The sequence below is a fragment of the Anolis carolinensis genome, unplaced genomic scaffold (assembly GCF_035594765.1).
Source record: "Anolis carolinensis isolate JA03-04 unplaced genomic scaffold, rAnoCar3.1.pri scaffold_9, whole genome shotgun sequence".
Taxonomy (NCBI): Eukaryota; Metazoa; Chordata; class Lepidosauria; order Squamata; family Dactyloidae; genus Anolis; species Anolis carolinensis.
In genome coordinates this window covers 26,318,108-26,342,753 of record NW_026943820.1, presented here as the reverse complement: position 1 = coordinate 26,342,753, position 24,646 = coordinate 26,318,108, and the positions used below count along the sequence as shown (strand labels likewise).

The window sequence follows — 24,646 nt, the reverse complement described above, 5'->3', positions numbered from 1 at the left end:
CAACCAGAAGCGACTTGCAACATGCAACCTCCTATGAGGTATCAAAGCAGTAATCTATATGTCATTTATTTGTGCTTAGTGGACTATGATTTACAGACACTTGTGATGTAATAAGTTTGATCATTTTTGAAGTACTGTACTGGATCATTTGTTGTAGCCCTTTCAGCACAAGTATTCTCCTGGATATTTTGTATCTGGAGAAGGCAAGCCTTTATTTGTACAGATAATTGGATTTACAGCAAACTACTTTCCGCTTACAAAGTTAGGAAACTACATAGCGATACCCTTAAGAGTGTTCATAGCACTTCATGTTCATCACTTACTGCAAGGTTCTCATAAAGTAAGGGATTGTTATTATCCCAGAATTAGAAGTGGACTAATGCTGAGAAAATCCTGGCTTTCCTGAGGTGAGATTTGAACTTTCAGTTGAAACCTGGACACAGAATTTTATCTGAGAACACAGAAATGCTGAACCACTTTGACAACCATCATGTCAAACTACATAGAGAAGCCACTGAAATCCACAAGCACATGGACAAAATCAACAGAAAGGAAGAAACCATGAAAATGGAAAAAAAATCTGGTTCCCAGTATTAAAAAGCACCAGAATCAAGACAGTACATAAAGAACACCACTCGGAAACGGGAATTCCAGACAGCAAACAATCAAGGGCCACTTAACACTTCCCAAACAGTGGATTCCTCCAGGCAACAACACCTAGGCTACCTCTATTCAAATACCCTCACTGATTGACTTTGCAGCTGCAAATGCCAATCAAGCTTGCTATTGCAACATTAACACTTGCTTCAAACAGACAAGGGTTATTTCTCCCATCCTGGACATTCTACAGATATATATACACTCCACTTGTCTTATTTCCAACAGACCTCTGAACAAACCTCTGAAGATGCCAGCCACAGATGCAGGTGAAACGTCAAGAGAGGATGCTACTGGAACATGGCCATACAATCTGATAAAAGTCACATCAACCCAAAAGAGTGACTCTTTGCCAGTGGTAAACAAGTTGGCAATGTTGTTCCTACATAATTTCTGCAAGGGCCCTAGTGATTTATTTTATTGTGGAAAGATACAATTGTAAACATGAAAGACAGATGCGCCAATACAGTCAACTCTCCACATTTGGGGTCTAGAGCTTATGAATTTGATTACACTAATGTTATTTTTGTTCCTGGGCTATAAATGTCATTTCCTAATTAGTTCTAACATAAAAACATGGAAAAGGATTATTAAAGTGCCAAAACTTTGTTTTTGTGGCACATCTTGCAGCACATTTTGCTGTAGTTCTTCAGTGAATGTCACATAGTCTCAACCAATTCAACTTAGTTTGTGGCAACCACAGAACAAAGTTTCTGGAGTATCACAACTACAGTAGAGTCTCACTTATCCAACATAAACGGGCCGGCAGAATGTTGGATAAGCGAATATGTTGGATAATAAGGAGGGATTAAGGAAAAGCTTATTAAACATCAAATTAGGTTATGATTTTACGAATTAAGCACCAAAACATCATGTTAGACAACAAATTTGGCAGAAAAAGTAGTTCAATACGCAATAATGCTATGTAGTAATTACTGAATTTATGAATTTAGCACAAAAATATTACGATGTATTGAAAACATTGACTACAAAAATGTGTTGGGTAATCAAGAATGTTGGATAAGCGAGTGTTGGATAAGTGAGACTCTACTGTATTTTCGAAGTAAGGATCGCACAATGAAACATGAAATAACAGTTTCAAACCAGTAACAGATTTTGTTTCCAAATTTTGTTACATAGTGTTTATTCATGGATCTGATTGAAATTGTCCTTTTAGAAATTTCTAGGTCTTTTGGAATGCTATAATTGACTTCCTCTGCCCAGAAGTTGACGGTAGAGTCATAAGCTCCATCTACACTGTCATATAATGCAGTTTGAAATAGCATTATAGGTCAGTGTAGACTCATATAATGCAGTTTAGCTACACCGAACCACATTATATGAGTCTACACAGACCATATAATACAGTTTCCAACTGGAGGACCCAGAGATTCTTTGAGATAATACTTTTCTAGGAATCTAGATCCTTCAGTGTGAGTCAGTTTTCAGCTGCTGTTGACCATAGATTCACTGTACAGGACTTAGAAATTCCCAGAAATATGTTCTCTTGGGTAAAAATAAATTAAATTACAGGTTTTCATTATCAGGGGAACCTACACCCCTAAACTTGCATATTGCTGGTGATCAGTCTTTGTGATTGTGTGTCATCTCCAGAACATTGTCTGATTTAGTGGCTCATTATAGGTTAAAAAACAACAACGTTATGTTCTAATAATTGATGAGAAATGTAGTCTCTAGATGGAACTTGTTGTTCATCTTGTTCTTGGTCAGTCAGCCAGGATTGCCACATGTTGACCCTGCAGCGCAAATAGGTTTCTGCCTGCATGGCTAAATTTGGACACCATCTGTAATTCTTGACATTTTCTTCTTCTTCTTCCAGGAATGCCGTTGGCTCAGGCTGTAGCAATTCTTCAGAAACACTGTCGTATCATCAAAAATGTGCAGGTTCTCTACAGTGAGCAGGTATGTCTGTCTGCCTTGCCTCGGTTTGTTGGGCATGATAAATGGCCTGCGAAGGGTGGGAGGATTGGTCAATATTGTGCAATGCCATTTGTTGTGTTCTCTGCTCCCAAGACACCCGGCCCTGCTTCGTAGCTCCCACATCCTGGAACATGCGGCTTTCTACAAAATGACATGCTATTTTGTGTATATATAGTTATTATCAATATTTGTTTTATGTCTGTGACTTGAGGTTGTCATTGTTTCAATTTTGAGAGTGTTTAGCTTTTTGGAAACGATGTATTATTTCATCAATTAGGAAGTTGAGGAAAATTATGAGAAGGGGGAAAGAACCTTGGTGGTGTCCCTTCTACACTGCCATATAAAATCCAGATTAATTTCTTTGAACTGGAATACATGACAATGCAGACTCATATAATCCAGTGCAAAGCAGATAATGTGGATTATCTGCTTTGTAGTATAAAAGGGGCCCCACTTTGGTGGGAAGGGATTAACGTATTCATTGCATTCTAAAAAATGAACTGTTAGAATTTTTGTTTTTGTTTCTTCCCTGCTTCTCCTTAAGGCTGAGCAAACACAGTTAAAAAGACATTATAATAAAATATTATGGAAAAGACATATTAAAATGTATTTCTGTGAAATGCACATGGCAAAATACACAGAATAAAGATTTAAAAACAGTAAACACAAGAGCCCCCGGTGGCCATGCCTTCTTGCATCCTGGCTTATCTTGTGGTGAATGTGTGTTCAAGTTGCCTGTTGATTTATGGTGACTCCATTCATTTTGTAGGATTATTATAGAATCATAGAATAATAGGATTGGAAAAGACCACATGGGCCATCTAGTCCAATCCCCTGCCATGCAGGAAAAGCACGATTAAAGTATCTTAGACAATGAATACTTAGTGATTTCAACAGTCAGTTTCTTCTAGAGAATTTTCCTTTGTTTCCTTCTTGCTATCGTTTTGCTTCAACCGTTCGTCTACACAAAACGAATGATGACATTTTCATAGGAAACGAGAGGTGACATGAAAATGAAAGCCGCACAGTCATCATGCTTTTGTTTTCCTTTCGTTTCGGCCCCGTAACAATAAGCAGGTACTGACAGAGGGCTGCTTTCCCATCACAGCAGATGTGTAACAATGGGTGTTAATAACAATATTAATATAAATAACGATAGTTACTCTGGGACCCTAAGCTGAGTCTGAGAGAGGAGTTCCTCCGCACTACATCCAATGTGTACCAATGGGTATTAATAATAATATTTATATTAATATTAAGAACAACAGTTATTCTGGCACCTTAAGCTGGGTCTGGGAGAGGAGTGCCTCCCCATTACATCCAATGTGTACCAATGTGTATTAATATTTATATTAATATTAAGAACAACAGTTATTCTGGTACCCTAAGCTGGGTCTGGGAGAGGAGTGCCTCCCCATTATATCCAATGTGTACCAATGGGTATTTATATTTATATTTATATTAAGAACAACAGTTATTCTGGCACCCTAAGCTGGATCTGGGAGAAGAGTGTCTCCCCATTACATCCAATGTGTACCAATGGGTATTAATAATAATAATTATATTATTATTAAGAACAACAGTTATTCTGGCACCCTAAGCTGGGTCTGGAAGAGGAGTGCCTCCCCATTAAATTCAATGTGTACCAATGGGTGTTAATAATAATATTATTAATAACAATAATACTCTGGGAAATACCCAAACGTTTAAAAAGTTGGTGGGCTAAAAGGGGTCGAAATCCCCTCTGTGTAGCCCAAAAACTGAGCGGGGAATGAGCCTCGGAAGCCCTCCCGTTGCAGCCAATGGTCCGAAAATTTTCGGTTTTTTTCGTAAGCCAGACAAAAATTCTGCTCCTATAGGCGCCCCATTTTTGTCAACGGGAACAAATACGAAAATGAGATGAAACTACACAAAACGAACAGCAATTCCATACAAAACCTAGTTCGAAAACATGCGGGAAGGTAACGGCGCTCCATGCAGTCATGCCGGCCACATGACCTTGGAGGTGTCTATGGACAACGCCGGCTCTTTGGCTTAGAAATGGAGATGAGAACCAACCCACAGAGTCGGACACGACTGGACCTAACGTCAAGGGAAACCTTTACTTTTACTTTTAAACTTCTATCAGTCCCTGCCGGCATGGCAAATGGATGGGAATTGTAGTCCAAAGCATTTAAAGTGCATCTAGTTGGATAATGTTGATCTACATCATCTCCACTTTTTATTCATGCCATTTCTGGCTGATCAACGTGATTTAAGTCACTGATTTAAATAATTCTTTTAAACAGAGGAAAGATGGCAATTTAAAGCATTGATTGAGATGAGGAATAGACGGATCTGTCGAGGTCATGAAAACTGTTCTACTTATCTCATTAGAAAGGGCAAAAAAGTGTAAAATCTTATGCATAATTCACATCTCTTTCTCCTGCCTGTTAATCAGGAATGATAACTATGGCTCTGGCTGAGGCTGCCTTGCTGGAGCTCAGCCTTAAATTAAACATTTGTGTACAGCCACCCTGTTGAGCCTTTCTTCTTTCTCCTTTATCGAAATACAGCATAGGTTTGAGGAGACATTTCCAATTATTTTGGAGCTGTTGGAATGGGACCAAACTGAAACTCTGCTTTGGTTGCTGTGATATATATATATGCCCTTTGGAAGTGGTTCTTGCCTGATTATAAGATTTGCTGAGGAGGAAAGTAAGCTGCAGGCTGCAGTCATAATCGAGCCTTACTTCAAAGCTCTTCTGCACTCCTTTTGGCTCTGGCATCCGTTCATAAGCGTTTTGTGCAGAAACCCTTCGAACGAGGCTTGCGTCATTGGGTTAATGATATGCTACCAAAGCCTGCTGCCTGCTAATATTTTTCTGACATCCTGGCCAGTGTTGTCAAGATTCTTGTTGACAGCTTTTGCTGCTTGAGGAGAACATATCTTTGAAAAAAAGAAATAATAGCTGTGCTTAGTATCTTGCAGCATAAACAGGAGGAAGGCAGGAGGAGGGGGAAAAAAGAAACGTGGCAAGACTTTTAGAACTGGCTTTTTATTATTGCATGAGCTTTCACAAATATAAACCCATTTCTGAGTATTGCTTGGTATTAAGACCTCAGGTATAAAGCATATTTAAACATTTGTGGGGGTGGAATATAACGTGATAGGATTCCGAAAAGTGCAAATCATGTCTCTTGCCCTCTTTCCTAATCTGTACCGTACAAAACTATTTGCACTTTTCTGGCCCACTACCCCTTTTAGAAGCCAACCCAGGTTTTTATCAAAGTGTGCTTACTGTTTATTGTTATATGTGATTTTATTTGTTTATGATTTGTTTTTATCGTTGAGTTTTATATTGCTTGTTGCCTGGGCTTGGCCCCATGCAAGCCACCCTGAGTCCCCTCAGGGAGATGGGGCGGGGTATAAAAATAAAATTATTATTATTATTATTATTATTATTATTATTATTATTATTATTATTTATAAATTGTCAAAGGATTGCATAAGGTGACAAGGTTCTCTCACATCTTTATAGCAGTCAGGTAATGTTGATGCGTGGAAGCAATAAATATTGAACATTGTTCAGTGGTGTTCTGGCATCTTTAAAAAGCCAGTGTGTTGTCAAAGGCTTTCATGACCGGAATCACTGAGTTAGTGTGAGTTTTTCCGGTCTGTATTACCATGTTCCAGAAGCATTCTCTCCTGACATTTTACCCACATCTGTGGCAGGCATCCTCGGAGATTGTGAGATCTGTTGGAAACTAGGCAAGTGGGGTTTATATTTCTGTGGAATCTTTAGGGTGGGAGAAAGAACTCTTCTCTGAGGCAAGTGTGTATGGCACAATTGGTTGCTTTGATTAGCATTAAATGGCCTTGCAGCTCCAAAGTCGGAGCCCCCGGTGGCGCAGTGGGTTAAACCCTTGTGCCGGCAGGACTGATGACTTGAAGGTTGGGTTGCTGACCTAAAGGTTGCCGATTCGAATCCAACCCAGGGAGAACGCGGATGAGCTCCCTCTATCAGCTCCAGCTCCATGCAGGGACATAAGAGAAGCCTCCCACAAGGATGGTAAAAAACATCAAAACATCCGGGAGTCCCCTGGGATGTCCTTGCAGATGGCCAATTATCTCACACCAGAAGTAACTTACAGTTTCTCAAGTCGATCCTGCGGTTGCTTTTGTTCTAAAACTATTTAGTTGCTTGTGATTTCCTTTTATGTAATCACTTTTAAACTTATTTATTATGAAATGCTTTTGACATTAAATAAATAAATAAATAAGTCGCTCCTGACACAAAAAAAGCTCCAAAGTCTGGCTGCTTCCTGCCTGGGGGAATCCTTTGTTGGGAGGTGTTACCTGGCCCTGATTGTTTCATCTCTGGAATTCTCCTCTTCAACAGAATGGAGGAAACCATGAAAATGAACTAAAGTTGGCTACCAGTATTTTAAAAAATCTTTAAAATCAGGACAGTGAATAAAGAACAACACTCAGAAAAAGAGGAATTCCAGACATGAATCAATCAGGGCCAGCTAGCACCTCCCAACAAAGGATTCCCCCAGGCAGTAAACAGCCAGATCTTGAAACTGCAAGGCTATTCAATGCTAATCAAGCTGGCCAATTGAAACATTCACACCTGCTTCAAACAGACGAGTTATTATTCCCAATGTTCTACAGATATATAAATCCCACTTGCCTAGTTCCCAACAGACCTCACAACCTCTGAGGCTGCCTGCCATAGATGCAGATAAAACATCAGGAGAAAATGCTTCTGGAACGTGGCCAGACAGCCCAGAAACCTCACAGCAACAGTATGAAGCCATTGTCTTTGTTCATCTCTCTACTAATGGATTGTGGTTTGTGAATATGTTTTAATTCAAGTGTTTCTCTTTTTAGCCTCTCTTTGTAATTTCCTCATTTAAGGACTGCAAGCTGAAAATCCCTTACAGCATATCTGGTTATGACCAATTTGGGATCCTTTGAAAACTGCAAGACATAAGAAATGCCCAAACTTTGGTTCACTTATCTGTTATCATGAAATTATGGTCCAAGGGAGTGATTATCGAGCCTCCCTTCCCCATTCAAGCTATTTTCCCATTTCTGCTGATAATGTGAGAAAACCCTTTGTGTTGTGTTTCAATGTTCGACCTGAGAGAGAAAAGCCAGGTTTGATTTTTTTTTCCTTTTGTGAAAGCAGTGAGCCAATTGAGTTCAACTGCCATGTAAATTTTTCCCAAGGCCCTTGAAATTCTATTTTAAATGGGTAGATGGAAAGGACTTGGCAACGACAACCTTTATTCTGGCAGGGAGTAATATTATTCATGGAACGAGTGGCCATTCCTCCTGCCAGTTAGGAGAAACCAATCTCAGGGCTCTTTTGGTTGGCTTTCGGTATCATTGGAAAGATGGCTTTGCAAACGTTCCCTCTTCCATTTGGAAAGTAACATCTCCTTTTGTTTTCCAGTCTCCTCTTAGCCATGACCTCATCCTTAACCTGACTCAGGACGGAATCAAACTGCTGTTTGATGCTTTCAATCAAAGACTTAAGGTAAATGATTGAACTCCCTTGTATAAGGCTTAAGTGTGCACATTCTTATTGCGATAAGTATAAGACCACTAGTCTGGGGAACAATTTTGTAATTACCGTATATACTCAAGTATAAGCCGACCCGAATATAAGCCGAGGCACCTAATTTTATCACAAGAAAACTGGGAAAACATTGACTCAAGTATAAGCCAAGAGTGGTAAATTTCAGAAATAAAAATAGATACCAATAAAATTACATTAATCAAGGCATCGGTAGGTTAAATGTTTTTGAATATTTACATAAAATTCTAATTTAAGATAAGACTGTCCAACTCTGATTAAATCATTAGTAAAATGATAAATGTAATACTAACAATAATAATATCAGAGTGAAATAATAAATGTATTATTAATAATAAAAATAGAGTAAAATAAATGTAATACTAACAATAAAAATAGAGAAAAATAATAAATGTACCATATATACTCGAGTATAAGCCAGCCAGGACCCTTACTCGAGTATAAGCCGAGAGGGGCTTTTTCAGTCCTAAAAAAGGACTTAAGTCTTCAATTATTTACAGCTTGTGTGCGTGACTGCTTGTGTAAAATTGGTTTTGTTTTCTGTGTTGTGATGAGGCCAGTGTCAATAATTACATTTTTGTTATAATAATAATAATAATACAATAGAGTCTCCCCTATCCAACATAAACGGGCCGGCAGAGCCTTGGATAAGCGAATATGTTGGATAATAAGGAGGAATTAAGGAAAAGCCTATTAAACATCAAATTTTACAAATTAAGCACCAAAACATCATGTTATACAACAAATTTGACAGAAAAAGTATTTCAATACGTAGTAATGCTATGTGGTAATTACTTTTTTACTAATTTAGCACCAAAATATCACGATATATTGAAAACATTGACTAAAAAAATGCATTGGATAATCCAGAATGTTGGATAAGTGAGTGTTGGATAAGTGATACTCTACTGTAATAACAAATTTATTTTTGTTTCTCGCCTCCATCTCCCCAAGGGGACTCGGAGGGGCTTACATGGGGATGAGCCTGGTCAACATCATAGAATATAATCTCATTAAAATACATATACAGCATCATTCTTCTTCTTTACCTCAAGTTCTAAACAAAATTCTTGTGATGGTATAATTTTGATTGTTTAAGAACCATGGTGATTCTTTAACTGTTTGAGACACTGAATGCACATATTTTGCTTTTGCTTACATTGCATCCCTTAGCTCTCTTCTCGTTTTGTGAAATGCTTTTCCTCCTGGGACAGTACAGTGTTCCCTCACTACTTCGCGGTTCGCTTTTCGCAGACTTATCATTTTGCTTTTTTTTTAATAAACAATAAAATATTATAAATTATTAAAAAATGTGATTTACAGTGGTTGTGGTCTCAGTCAGGTGCGGGCGGTGGGAGGAGAAGGAGGCAGTGCCATGTTCCCCTGCCTCTTTCTTCCCTTCCTCCCTCCCTCTCTTTCTACTTCCTTCCTAAGGAGAAGTCCAGTGTCCCTACTTTGCGGATTTTCACTTATCGCGGATGGTACTGGAACGTAACCTCCGCGATAAGTGAGGGAGCAATGCACTCATTACTCTGCTTTATTGCAGCCTGTAAAGTGCTTTGGTAAATGGTCAGTTGTGTAAAAATCAATAGGATGCTATTAAACGTTCGCAGCTGGGTTTTTAAGCAGATCCATCATGGATAGTTCTTAGTGTACGTGGTAAATGTGTCTTGTACTAAATCCAGGAGAGCAAAACTTTTTCCTTGGCTTCTGGTGCTGACTATAGGCTGCTTCTGAGCATCAGATGAATGCTGACCGCATGGCAGGACATCACTTTAGAATACAGTAGAGTCTCACTTCTCCAAGACTTGCTTATCCAAGGTCCTGGATTATCCGATTCATTTTTGTAGTCAATATTTTCAATATATCATGATATTTTGGTGCTAAATTCGTAAATTCAGTAATTACAACATAACATTACTGTGTATTGAAGTACTTTTTTCTGTCAAATTTGTTGTATAACATGATGTTTTGGTGCTTAATTTGTAAAATCATAACCTAATTTGATGTTTAATTGGCTTTTCCTTAATCCCTCCTTATTATACAAGATATTCACTTATCAAAGGTTCTGCCAGCCTGTTTAGCTTGGATAAGTGAGACTCTACTGTACATCTAACAGTTAATCATGAATGGAGTAAAAGTTTGAAAACTTGGCTGCTGAGTGTGTTAATAAAGACCAATACCAACTGGTTTATCAAATATGGTTGTTCTCACTAATCTGAACACATTACCAACGTCTGTAGACTGGATGCTGTTTAACACCACATTAACTGCCATGACTCAATGCTATAGAATCACGGGAGATGATGTATCTACTTACCACATACTGTATTGTTGATAAGTTGTTGAGCTGTAATGACATCTCTATACAAATTACTCATAAACTGAGATCATACAATTCTTCCCAGAGCTTCCCTCTGAAAAGTGGACATGTTTGCAGAGGCACTGGTATGAGCCAATCTGTCTATTCATCTTGATTCAATGCATTTGAGAGTTTCTCCCTCGCAGTCAGTGATGATTTTTCTGCATTTGTTGCCCAAGGAAATCTCTTGTCTTCATTAAACTCATTTGTACTGTTGTCTTTCCTAACATGCTGTAATGTTCCCTTTAACTGGTCAATTAAATGCATTGATGGACTGAAAATTAATCTACTTAATAAGTTGATGGCCTCTCTAGCGAGATAGTTAACATGGTCTGCTTCTGCCCCATATTTCTGCTCTTGTTGTTGTTGCTTTCATCAGATTTGTGCACTCCCTTTGCATTTGTTCTGCCGCATTCAACTCCATTGCAGTAATTGTGAATATACAAACTCATTTTCTTTCCCATTTCATCCAGGATCAAGGCTATGGTATATTCTCTTATTACACAATACCTATTACACAATTAGTGAAATCTGCTCCGTTTTCATGACACTAAAGCACTCAGTGGAGGCAGCATAGTGGAGCGGTTTGAGCATTGGATTAGGATTCTTAAAGATCAGGATTCAAATCCTCTCTCAGCCATGAAACTCACTAAGGACCCATCTACACTGCCATATAATTCAATTTCAGAATCTAGATTCTTAGCTTCAAATATGCTTACATGGATTTTAATGTGTATTATAATACCATTATGTTTAATTCTGTTTAAATGTTTGCATATTAGTATATTTTAAGTTATGTGGGCATGCTTTTAATTGTAAGCCTCCTTTGGGAGAGATAAGGCAAGATATAAATAAACATAATAATAATAATAATAATAATAATAATAATAATAATAATAATAATAATAATACCTGAATGATATGAGTTTACACATGTAACTCCACCCTTAGTGACTTTGGGAAAGTCAAACTCTGAACCTTAAATGAATAGTATTTATTTATTTCATTTATTTTAAACATTTATATCCCGCCCTTCTCACCTGAAGGGACTCAGGGCGGCGGAGTAGTAGTAGTAGTAATACTTAAACTTTATTATTGTATGTATGTATGTATGTGTAAACACAACACATATAATAAAAGTGAAAATGTGTATGTGTGTATATGGCAGAAATGTCCACTTACACAAATAGGCTCCTTCCTCCACAAACAGGTAAAACCCACATTTCTGAAGACCACCAAAAGCAACCCCTCCAATGACATTTAGGAGTTGTAGTTCACCATTATCCAGAGAGCCCTGAACCCAGCTGACAAATAACCCAGCCATCAAATGCCCATTTCAAATAATCTGGGCACTGCAGGGTCCCCAAGCTAGTATATACAGTATGTATATAATGGGTTTCTGTGAGTTTTCTGGCCATGTTCCAGAAGCATCCTCTCCTGACGTTTTGCCCACATCTATCACAGACATCCTCAGAGATTGTGAGATCTGTTGGAAACTAGGTAAATGGTTTACCTGTTGAATGCCCAAGGTGAGAGATGTTTATATTATATTATATTATCTCCCCTGAGTCCCTCTGGGGAGAGGGGGCAGTCTAGAAATAAAGTATTGTTATTATTATTTGATACACAACAAGATGAGTACATAGCAAGCAAGATTACATTGCTGGCTTTTATATTGCATTATACGTCGGACACATCCCAAGTATCTAGTACGGTGTGATGTGTCAGTGAATGATACATGCAGATCCGAGTAGGGTGGCCTTTTGTAGCTGAGAGATGGTAATTTTGTCAGCGTCGATTGTGTTTAAGTGCAGGCCAAGGTCTTTAGGCACTGCACCCAGTGTGCTGATCACCACTGGGACCACCTTATTATTATTATTATTATTATTATTATTATTATTATTATTATTATTATTATTATTTTATTGTATGACACAGCAAACAAGATAGATATGCTGGATTTCGTATCACAAAATCACAAGTCGGACACTTCCCAAGTGTCTAGGACTGTGTGATGTATTTTCGGATGATGATGATTATTATTATTATTTTACTCTCATCCCTCACAGCTCGAGTCAAGGCACAACACAGAACACATCATCCAATACATTCATTAAAAAGCATGTATTAAAACCCATTTCTATAAAATAGGCATATGAAAACACATGGAGCAAAGATTCAAAGGCAATGGCAAACCTCTTTGAAACAAATCTCGCCACAAAAACCCTGCAATGAGATTGTCTCAGTTTGGGAATGACCTGAAGGCACACAACAACAGCAAACAGTCAGACAGAGGAATAGCATACAAAGAATATTCTTCTTTCTGTAGAAACTAAAAGGAAGAGCTTCTGGAGTTTATCTGCACTCTTTCCCTCTGATCATAGGTTCCTTCTTTATATGTAAATTCAGTGTCACTTACACTTTCCTTTCATCCCCTTAAACTCACAAGGCATTATTTACTCAGGCATATTAATTGTGTTCTTCCTTGTTTATTTTTTCAGATCCTCAGAGCTCATTATTGGTCTTTCCTGTTTTTAAAATATTTATTCTTGCTTTTTAGGTGATTGAAGTCTATGACTTGACTAAAGTGAAGTTAAAATATTGGTAAGTAGCTGGTAATTGAAATGTAGGTTTCTCTTCCCCCTTTTCCCCCCTCTTCTATGTGGATATATAATTTGGCTATGCTTTTGCCTTCCCATATAGTCCCTTTGCTTGCATCTTCACAGGTAACAGTCGAATCAGAAAACCATGACCTGAAGTATAGTTTTGTGCTTTGTTGGAACAGGGAGTTTCTGATTATTTATCTCGAACAATGTAGGATATTAAATGACAGTGTGAAATTAATTCTAGGTGGTTCTCAATGATAGTCAGTGGCGAGGAATGCTAGGAATTCGAGTTCAAAAACTCCTGACTTGGATCTTCGTGAAAGTGCCAAAGAGCTAATGAAAATGCAAAACAGGCAAACTTGACTTGGCATGGTTTCATTATTGTTCTGTCAAATATCTTACACCACCAAACGAAGCATGTAATTGAACAAAAAGCTTCCCTTACCTGTGGTTAAAAATACATCAAGTGGTTTTGTTGATAGTTTTCCAAAAGGCCTTCATTCAGAATTTCACAGGAAGCGTCATTGTTAGATTTGAGTTCATTTGCTAGACTCAGAAACCCAGAAAGGCATTTTATCTTGGGTTGAAAAAACATAGGAATAATTATCTCCCTCTCCGAATAATTCTGAAGCTGGTTGAGATCAGCATAAATCGGGACGGGATCTTGAAGCACTTCGCTTCCTTGAGAGTGGCTTTGAACTGATATGGAAAACTTTGATGCAATATTCATTAAGAAATGTTTGTTTTCTTCCCAGTGGTGTTCATTTTAACTCTCAGGCAATTGCTCCAACTATAGAACAAATTGATCAGTCTTTTGGAGCCACTCATCCCGGAGGTAAGTTGCATTTGACATTATTATATAGACTCATAGTGTTGATCGAATGGGCCATTCAGTGCAGCCCCATTCTGCCAGACAGGAGAAGCACAATCAAAGCACTCCCAACAGATGGCCATCCAGCCTCTGCTTAAAAGCCTCCAAAAAAAGCAGACTCCACCTTATTTTTGTGATGAGACTTACTTTGCTTGCTTTCTTCTTATGATTCTGCTGGATTTAAAAGCCATGAGACGTGAAAGTCCCTGACCTGTTCATAGGAAAAGCCTTGATTTAGTTGAACCATCCCTCAGAAATATGACATTTTTCATTGTATAATTTATTTTATTTATTTATTTAAAAGGTAAAGGTAAAGGTTTCCCATTTACTATTATTATACAGTAGAGTCTCACTTATCCAACACTCGCTTATCCAACGTTCTGGATTATCCAACGCATTTTTGTAGTCAATGTTTTCAATACATCGTGATATTTTGGTGCTAAATTCGTAAATACAGTAATTACTACATAGCATTACTGCATATTGAACTACTTTTTCTGTCAAATTTGTTGTATAACATGATGTATTGGTGCTTGATTTGTAAAATCATAACCTAATTTGATATTTAATAAGCTTTTCCTTAATCCCTCCTTATTATCCAACATATTAGCTTATCCAACGTTCTGCCGGCCCGTTTATGTTGGATAAGTGAGACTCTACTGTATTTATTATTATTATTATTATTATTATTATTATTATTATTATTATTATTATTATATTTCTTATCCGCCTCTCCCCATGGCTCGAGACTGGTCACAGCCTTACTGTGATATAACTTGGATAGATGCACTAATGTCTGTCCTGAGGCAAGTTTTGCTTCCTTGTCTTGTTTTCATGGTCTTGTTTTCATCATGTTGTCCCATCATAGTCCTTGCTCATGCAGGTTTTACAGATTACTAGAGTGCTCTCCAGAATCCTGTTAGACCAGAAAAGGGTGTACCCCAAAGGACGCAATGTCTCTTTCAAAATGCCCTCAATCATTACATTCTTTTTGGTCCTCGGCTAAAACGATATGTCAGTTCACTGGTTTGCACTGGGAGGTTCCTTATTATTGGACGTTTGAGTATGGACTGCCTTGTTTCCCCAAATTGCTTCAGATTACAGAGCCCCGAATGTAATCTGTCCCAGTCTAGAATCTATGCCTTTACTGTAGAATATGTTTCTTAAAGATGACTGTAAGAATTTTTCCCATCATTTTTGTGTTAGCTGAGGCTGTGCTATGTTTCTCTGGGATATAAAATAATTAAATTTGGCAAAAAAAATCCCTTTGCACCGTAGTAGTTGTTCCGATGAATGGATGCCACATAATCAGAAGTTGAACACACTTTGGGATTTCCCATAAATGCATTTCCCAGATGCATTTTGCTCCCTAGCCTTCATTTATCAGAACTAAAGGTTCAGATAGGTTCTTACCGTAAGACTATCTGTGAAAGACTGGAGGGCAAATGTAAATGGTTCAAAACTTTCCCCAAAGATGCTGTCTTCGGGAGGGATGCATTCCAGCTTTCCTATACTCGATGAACAAGACCTTGTACTGATACTTTGTCTAATATTAAAGATTTCATATTTGCATAGCCCTTTCCCCAGGAGCGGAAATACATTAGCTCTGTAAATCTTACAACTTTTGTGTTTTCGAAGGCTTTCATGGCCAGAATCACTGGGTTGCTGTGAATTTTCTGGGATGTATGGCCATGTTCCAGAAGCATTCTCTCCTGACATTTCGCCCTCATCTATGGCAGGCATCCTCGGAGGTTGTGAAGTCTGTTGGAAACTAGGCAATTGCAGTTTATGTATCTGTGGAACAATGTCCAGGGTGGACAAAAGAACTCTTGTCTGTTTGAGGCAAGTGTGAATGTTGTGAGGTCTGTTGGAGACTAGGCAAGTGGGGTTTCCTAGTTTCCCCACCACATAGATATTTTCACTTTTATTATGTGCATAGATAGCCCCAGCTTCCGCCAACCTAACAGTTTGAAAAAATGCAAATGTGAGTAACGGGAAGGTAACGACACACAATCTTGAAGGTGTCTACGGACAATGCCGGCTCTTCAGCTTATAAATAGAGATGAGCACCAACCCCCAGAGTCAAATATGACTAGACTTAATATCAGGGGGAAACCTTTACCTTTACCTATAGGACAGCAGTGAATATAGTCATCAGAAAATAAAACCCTCAAATGCTTCATCTACAAATGTGGTTTGTAGATTTGTAGTAGATCATTTTGCATGCTTGTGGTAGGTCAATCAACTCTGTGAATCCTATATGCGCAAATGAAGGTTTTCCCCGTATCATTTTTCTCATTGAAATGAAGGACTGACTCATGTGCTTCCCACTTTCCCACCTTGGAAATGTCTAATGCCAGATTTAAAAAAATATATATTTGCAATTGTCCAAAAACAAATTGAAGCTCCACAGTTGTTCTGGTGAAGGACTGCAACTATTTGTTGATGCTGCCAGACTGAAAAGACTAGAAAGGAAATAATGGCTGTTCGTGTGTCTCTCTCTTTCTCCAGTGTACAACTCTGCGGAGCAACTTTTCCACCTCAACTTTAGAGGACTGTCTTTTTCCTTTCAGTTGGACTCCTGGACTGAAACTCCAAAGTATGAGGTCAGACAACATGGTTCATATGTAATTGCTAAGCTGAGTAGTTATTATGTTTTTGCAAAACTTAGGAATGAACTTCTTTTAACTTAAATGCAATGCTTTGTGTTGTGTTTGGCATCTTTTTTGGGGGGAGGTGATTACAGTTAACATGGGGTCTAGTAGCCAAACCATTGTGTGGCTGTCAAAAAGCTTTAACATTCCTTTTTCCTCTCTTCTCTTGGGTCTGGTTTTCTAGGTTGTGACACTGTGTTTAGATTCCCCTGGAAGTAGTTCTTTCAGTAGTGTTATCTACAATTTTTACTAACTGTAGGAAATCCAGGATCTGTGGCTATGGGGTCCCCTATGGATGTAGGAATCATATTACGTTTGAAAACACGATGGTTTAAAACCATGAATGAATCAGTAGCTTTGATTATTTCAGTTCATATACAGATGTTGCACTAAACTGGAAAGAGACTCGGGGTATGAAATGGGAAGAAATACACAAATCTGCAGAGCAAAAAAAAATATCTGAAATTGTGCACAAAGGAAAATACAGTGCCTTTTTTTAGGGAGAACAGAAAATTTTAGCAAAATGGATAAAATGTGGTATTAGCAGCTTTTAAAGCAGTGGTTCCCGATCTATGGTCCGTGGACCACTAGTGGTCCCGAAAAACTAAAATATGGTCCACGGCCTCACTGTTACTATACCGTTACAACTAGAGCAACTGGTCTTGCAAAATCTTCTTATAGTGCTGAGGCAATGGGGATGTCTGGAGGGAAGAGACTGACTACTCACAAAAAGTGCAAGAACAAGCCTCCTGACTGCTGCTTCTCCTCCTCCTCTCTCCTCTTTGTTTTTAGGCCTGTTCTTGGGGTTATTTGGGGTGATGATTGAGAACATTACATTGGATAGTCCACATCAGCTCTAGATTATTAAGTATAGTTTTCTGTGGGCTATCAGATGGCTACTACTGGATGGCATATGTTCTGTATCACAAACTATAGCTGATGTGGTCTATCTAACGCAATTTTCTGAATCAGGACCCCAGATAACCAAACTGAATCTAAAGTTGATAAAAAAACTGATTTGTAACCCTTTTGGTACTAGTGTTGGAGAGCAGTCCCTGGTCAAAGTGTTACCTCATCAAAAAATGTTGGGAACCACTGATTTAAAGCAACTGTTCTCAAACTTTCTGTTCTGAAGGAACTCTTGAAATAAACATTAGGTGTCAGGAAACCCGGCTAGATAAATAGATAGACAGATAGATAGATGATAGAGAAATAGATAGACAGATGATAGACAAACAGACAGATAGATAGATGATAGATAGATCTCTGCTCCCCCAAAAAGAAAGTTTTTTTAAATCACAATTTCTCATGGAAATCCTAGCAACCTTTCAGAAAACCCTGTGATGTGACCCCACCTTTGAAACCAGGCTTGGACTGAAATATACTTTGTTACGTTTAGGATATAAACTGTATAAATATATAACTTGGTTTGGCCTAAAGTTGCCATGTTTGAAATAAGTATCATATTTAGTGCTACATTTAGCATAGCATTTCCAGAAAATGACTACAAATGGAATTCTGGTTTTGTATTCTTGTTGCAAAAATAACTGCAAGGTTTTGTAGCAGCAAGAGACTGCTTTGTGTTGTGCTTTGTGAAGAGCAGGCAAAATGCAGCCTTGCCTCATCAAGTTCTCAGTAGTGTCAGGTAAACACAAGCCGTTCGATTTGCATAAAAAAAACCGAGAAAAGGAAACCAAGGCCGGGAATTGCCGTGATGTGTGATGCTATACCGAAACATCTTCCTGTTTCATCATTCTTAGAAATCATTCTGAGGAAGGAAATGTTTTAACACTTTGTCTTAAATGTTTAATTCATTATGAAAGAAAATATTCCATACTCTCAGTTTCCAACTTCCATGCCGTGCCTTATATCGTCTGCAATTTAGAATATAGATTAAACAATATTCTGGCATCATAGAGAAACCTAGTGTCATCATAGGGTGCCATTGGCATTGAATGGCCTTGCAGCTCCAGAGCTGGAGCCCCCAGTGGTGCAGTGGGTTAAACCCTTGTGCCAGCAAGACTGATGACTTGAAGGTTTGGGTTGCTGACCTGAAGGTTGCCAGTTCGAATCCAATCCAGGGCAGGCAGATGAGCTCCCTCTATCAGCTCCAGCTCCATGCGGGAACATGAGAGAAGCCTCCCACAAGAATGGTAAAAACATCAAAAAAAATCCAGGCGTCCCCTAGGCAACGTCCTTGCAGAAGGCCAATTCTCTCACACTAGAAGCAACTTGCACTCCTGACATGAAAAAAAAATCATAGAGAAAGAAAAAGCATATGGAAACCCAGATAGCAGTTGGTATTATTTTGGCATCTAACAACCAATGGCATGCTAACTTTTCTCAAAGGCATTTTGGGGGTTTTCATGGTTTTGTGCAAATCACATAACTTATCTTTTTGCAGCTAATGAAAAAAATATGCTGTATATTTTTGCATTTGCACATTTTGCAGTCAGAATGACTTTATTCTCGTCTCTGCAGCCAAACTTTGCCCATGGCCTCGCTTCTCTGCAAATCCCCCATGGGGCAACTGTGAAACGCATGTACATATACAGCGGAAATAGCCTACAGGATACGAAGTACGTAACTTTTGCCTTGCATCAAATGCCTCCAGATAAATAGTTAATAGCAATTTATTGTCGTTTTGTTTGCGCATGATTATGTGGATGAAGTTGGGAGAGAAATATGTTAAGATTGATATTTTACTGTAATTTAGACTTATCAAACAAGCTCACAATTCAAGCCACAATTCTTGTGGGTTGCATTTCTCTTATCTAAAGTTCTAGTGACCAGAAGTTTTAATTGTGTATTTAATAATCTGGTTTGTATGTATTTACTTGTTTGTCCTGTATGTGAAAGGCCTATGGTTCAAGCATTGAATAAACAATTACTATGAGAACAATAGAGGTGTTGTCAAAGACTTTCATGGCCTGACTTACTGGGTTGCTGTGAGTTTTCCGGGCTGTATGGCCATGTTTCAGAAGCATTATTTCCTGATGTTTTTCCCACATCTATGGTATGCATCCCAGAGGTTGTGAGGTCTGTTGGAAATTAGGCAAGTGGGGTTTATATGTCTGTGGAATAATGTCTAGGGTGGGAGAAAGAACCCTTGTCTGTTGGAGGCTAGTGTGAATGTTGCAATTGGCCACTTTGATTAGCATTGGATGGCCTTGGAGCTTCCTGACTGGGGGAATCCTTTGTTGGGAGGTAATTAGCCTGCCCTGTTTGTTTGTTTCTTCCATACTGTTTTTGAGTGTTGTTCTTTACTGCCCTGATTTTAGAGTTTTTAAAATACTAGTAGCCCGGAAAAAATCACCAACCTCAAGCTCAACACCAATGACAAACTGATCCGCTTCGATGATGATGTCTCTATTTACCAAGGCAACTCGCCCACTTGCCAAGTTTCCAATATACCTCACAACCTCTGAGTGCCATAGATGTGGGCAAAACATCAGGAGAGAATGCTTCTGGAACACAGCCATACAGCCCGGAAACCTCACAGCAACCCAGAACCAGAAGTTTTTTTAGATGTCATATGGGTGTGTGTGTTGGAATATTTCCGTATAATTAATCTGGAAAATAGGACTGAATTTCTGGGTGGCTCACATTACAATGGGTTTAAGCAGTAAAAAATAATGTTAACAACCAGATGCCATGTTAGACATATGACAAATTAAAAAGTTGAATCATGTTTAAATGGGGCGTATTTACTATTAAAATGCACATTTTTGAGAGATAAGCATAAGAAAGGTGTATAATATTTAAAAGTGCTATAAAGCGTTTCACAAATGGATGTGAAAATAGAATGGCTAGAAGACAAATAAATGGAGAATGGTCATTCTTGTGATCATGTTCATATTTTTTTCTCCATTATTTATTTAATCCCCATGTCAGCACTGAAATTTCGTGCCAGCGTTTCGAATGGAAAGACCTCATTACACAATTAATTTCACATAGCAATAAAACATAACAGAATGAACTCATAATCATTTCCATTAAAGTTTAATAATCCAGAGACTGGAGTAAACTAAGGCAAGCTCGATAACATTTAAGAACTTATCAGGAAGCCTTTCCCTGCACTTTCTTCTGTGTGGTCTTATTGTTGTTTATGATTTTCCTTTATTTCTCAGGGCTCCTCCGATGCCTCTGAGCTGTTTCCTTGGAAATGTGTATGCAGAGAGCGTTGACGTTCTGAGAGATGGAGCTGGGCCCTCAGGTTTACGGCTCCGCTTACTCACTGCAGGTAGAATATCTGGCAGAAGTATTTATTCCTTTATTAAGGCGTAAACATATGTGTCACCATCTGGGTCTAATGCAGATATAGAACAACATCTCCAATATTTTCCTTTGACTTTTCTCTTACTGCATGTGTATTGGAAAGGACTTGGATCTGCTTTATTTGGTTCCAAACTCATAAAGAAACCAGGTTTGGTGTGCAGGGAGACGTGCATCCTTTCAGACTCTTGCCTTGTGAAACTCCCATCAGCAATCAAATGCATTGACAGAAAAGAGAAAAGGAACTTAGCAGGATTAAGCAGGAAGTTATGATCATTTGCTTGTTAAGTCCTGTTCCAAGAGATTCTCAGTGGGATATTTGAAGGTCTTTCACTCCAAGCCTGAATCAAGGCCAAAGTTGGCTGGGATCTTACGATGGTTGAATGAAAAGTAATGCCTCCACCTTCATAACTCCTCAACAGATGGCAGTCCTGGTCTGCGGCAGGTACTGGCTTGTTCAGTAGACTCTCCTCTACAGTTCCATTTGGCGGGAAGCCTTAGCATTGAACGGTTGTGTTGTTAAAGTGCAAAGTATGGAACCCTGCACAGACGGGGAAGCCTTAGCATTGAACGGTTGTGTTGTTAAAGTGCGAAGTATGGAACCCTGCGCAGACGGTCAGTCAATGTGACTTAAGCAACGTGCAGTCACTGAATTCTTTACAGCAGGTGTCACCCCAAAGGAGATTCACCAGATAATGCAAGCTGTTTATGGGGATTGTGTTGATATGAGTACTGTGCGTCGTTGGGTGAGTAAGTTTAAAGATGTTGAGGTGGGAACATCGGACTTGTGTGACAAAAAAAGAGTTGAACATCCTGAGACAGTAACCACCGAGTTTCACTAGCAAAAGGTGGACAGATTGATTCAAGACGATTGTTGTATCACTCAAGAGAGAAATTTCAAGCATCATCAGCATTTCACAAGAACGTGTGGGTCACATTATTGCTTTGCTTGACTATCGGAAGCTCTGTGTATGATGGGGACTGTGAGATGCTGGTTGCGATAACAGAGTGTCGACTTCTTCCGTGACAGCTTCAGAAAACTTGTTCATCGTGGGCAGAAATGTATCCAATTGTCTGGTGATTATGTGGAAAAGTAAATAGTGGTAGTTTAAGAGCACATTCTAAGGATTATTTCTGTGTTTGATTTATTAAAATATTCTCATCCAAACCCAAGTAATGAAGGTGGAGGCATTACTTTTCATTCAACCCTCGAACTATTGTCTCTGATAATGTAAACATGTTGTTTTTCCCGAGAAATTAATCAAGTCAGTGATGTCAACAGTAAATCATTGTCACAGTTCTCATCAGCAACTTTTAATTACAATTCAACAAGCAGGTAGTTGATAGTTTAGTCATTGAGGGCCTTAATCTTCAGAATGGTGTCTCCAAAATTATTAGCTCTCATTTCTTTCATTCAGTTCGTTCTTACTCACAGACATCAAATCCACATTTATCAAATCGGAACAAGAACATTTTAAAAGTAACTCCATATATACCTAAGCTTTGGATAGCCCAGCAGAAGGGTGAACATCCCTGTGGTGTCTGTTTTGATTTATTATTATTATTATTATTATTATTATTATTATTATTATTATTATTATTATTATTATTATTGCTATAACTATTAATGAGTCCCCTGGGGTGATTGGGCGGAATACAGATAAAGTCTAGTAGAATAATAATAATAATAATAATAATAATAATAATAATAATGATGATGATGACAACAACAACAACAACAACAGTCTCATCCCCGTTTTTAATTATGAGACGTTTGTAAGTCAGATTTTGTATCTCGGGAACTGCCTGTAATTGTGTGTATGGAACAAAAGTTTGGGGCAAAAAGATGGTCCCCTAAACTCACTACAATAAGATTTCTTGGATGCACTTTGACTTCACGGACTGCCTTCCAATTCACCTGTTCTCTGGAATCTATAGGAATGTATTCCAAAGGATACATAGGCTTTTAAGATGCTAGAGAGTCTCTTTTTTGTTTTTCCATAAGAAAATTAATACAGATATCCTTGCCCCCAGAAATTTTGGTATTCTCAAAACCTCAGGCTGCAGAGATACTGTATGTGGAAAGTGTTTTTTTCATAAACTGAGAATAATCTTTCTTTTTTCCTTTAGGATGTGGACCTGGCGTATTAGCGGATGCCAAGATGCGGGTATTTGAGCGCTGCGTGTATTTCGGTGATTCGTGCCAAGATGTGCTGAGCACCTTGGGATCGCCTCACAAAGTTTTCTACAAGTCAGAAGATAAGGTGAGAGGAAATAATACGTCAGTACAGATTCAACAGAAAGGAGGAAACCAGGAAAATGAACAAAATTTGGCAGCCAGTATTAAAAACTCTAAAATCAGGACAGTAAATAAAGACCAACACTCAGAAAACAGAGGAATTCCAGACAGGAAACAATCAGGGTCAGCTAACACTTCCCAACAAAGGATTCCCCCAGGCAGGAAGCAACCAAGTTTTGAAGCTGCAAGGCCATTCAGTGCTAATCAGTGTGGCCACTTGCAATATTCACACTTGACTCAAACAGACAAGAGTTCTTTCTCCCAGCCTGGACATTATTCCACAGATATATAAACCCCACTTGCCTTGTTTCCAATAGGTCTCACAACCTCTGTGGATGCCCGCCATAGATGTGGGTGAAACGTCAGGAGGGACTGCTTCTGGAACATGGCCAGACAACCCAGAAAACATAGCAACCCAGGACAGATTATTGTTTTTATTAGATTACTGAATAATAACACTCTGCAACACAGTTTTTGTTCCTGAGTTATAAATGCCATTTCCCAATTGGTTCTATCATAAATACATGAAAAAAGTTTATTAAACTGCAAAAACTTTGCAGGAGGGACATCCTGTGGCAAATTTTGCTTTAGTTTTTCAATGAATATCTCATAATAGAGTCTCAACCAATTCAACTATTAAAAATCTCTCTGTTCCTGGTTTAAAAGTGTTTCTTTTCCTGTTAATTGTTTAATTGTACAGTCCTTACTTTGAAAGTAGTTGTTATACTCCTGAAACTGTATTTTTGTGTCTGCACAAACTGGGTTGAATTGGTTGAGACTCAAAGAGATACTCGTTGAAAATCTATAGCAAAATGTGCTGCAGGATGTCCCTTCTGCAAAGACAACCTTTTTGTAGTTTCATAAACTTTTTCCATGTTTTCATGATAGAACCCATTAAGAAATGACATTTATAACCCAGGAATAAAAATTGCATTACATAGTGGTATTATTTCTATGGAGTAACACGTAACCATGAGGATCTGCCCTTGCGTTTCCCAGAGCAGTGTGTCTATCAAGTTGGATAGCAATGGTTGTGTTTTTAAAACCTCCTTGTCTCACCCTTCAGAAAACTGAAGTGTCTCTGGCATTTTTGTTCTTTATTTATAGATGAAAATCCATTCGCCTTCTCCTCATAAGCAAGTACCTTCAAAGTGCAATGACTACTTTTTCAACTACTTCACGCTTGGAGTGGTGAGTCGCCAGCTTTGACATCCGTCCTGCTTTCCTTCCATTTTATCTTCAGTTGTTATAATGCTCATAACCTTTTAGTGTAGGAGTGAATATTGTTAAAATCCTCCAGAGCTCCATTGCTGAGATCACTGAACCTTACCTTTTTCTACATTTGCCTGTGTAGTTAATGGTGCATTTGTACTTTGGGTGTCTCATGGAGCTC

The 24,646-nt window shown here is 38.4% G+C and overlaps 1 protein-coding gene across 1 annotated transcript in view; it reads left to right on the top strand.

The window, feature by feature from the left end:
* Positions 1-24,646, top strand: part of phaf1 (phagosome assembly factor 1) — a 55,377-nt gene that overhangs the window by 16,388 nt on the left and 14,343 nt on the right. Inside the window, exons 3-11 of the mRNA XM_003221589.4 lie at positions 2,498-2,580; positions 8,043-8,126; positions 13,109-13,152; positions 13,910-13,989; positions 16,537-16,631; positions 19,161-19,258; positions 20,810-20,922; positions 23,085-23,218; positions 24,361-24,444. Coding sequence (XP_003221637.2) covers positions 2,498-2,580; positions 8,043-8,126; positions 13,109-13,152; positions 13,910-13,989; positions 16,537-16,631; positions 19,161-19,258; positions 20,810-20,922; positions 23,085-23,218; positions 24,361-24,444 — 815 coding nt within the window. The remainder of the gene's footprint in view (positions 1-2,497; positions 2,581-8,042; positions 8,127-13,108; positions 13,153-13,909; positions 13,990-16,536; positions 16,632-19,160; positions 19,259-20,809; positions 20,923-23,084; positions 23,219-24,360; positions 24,445-24,646) is intronic.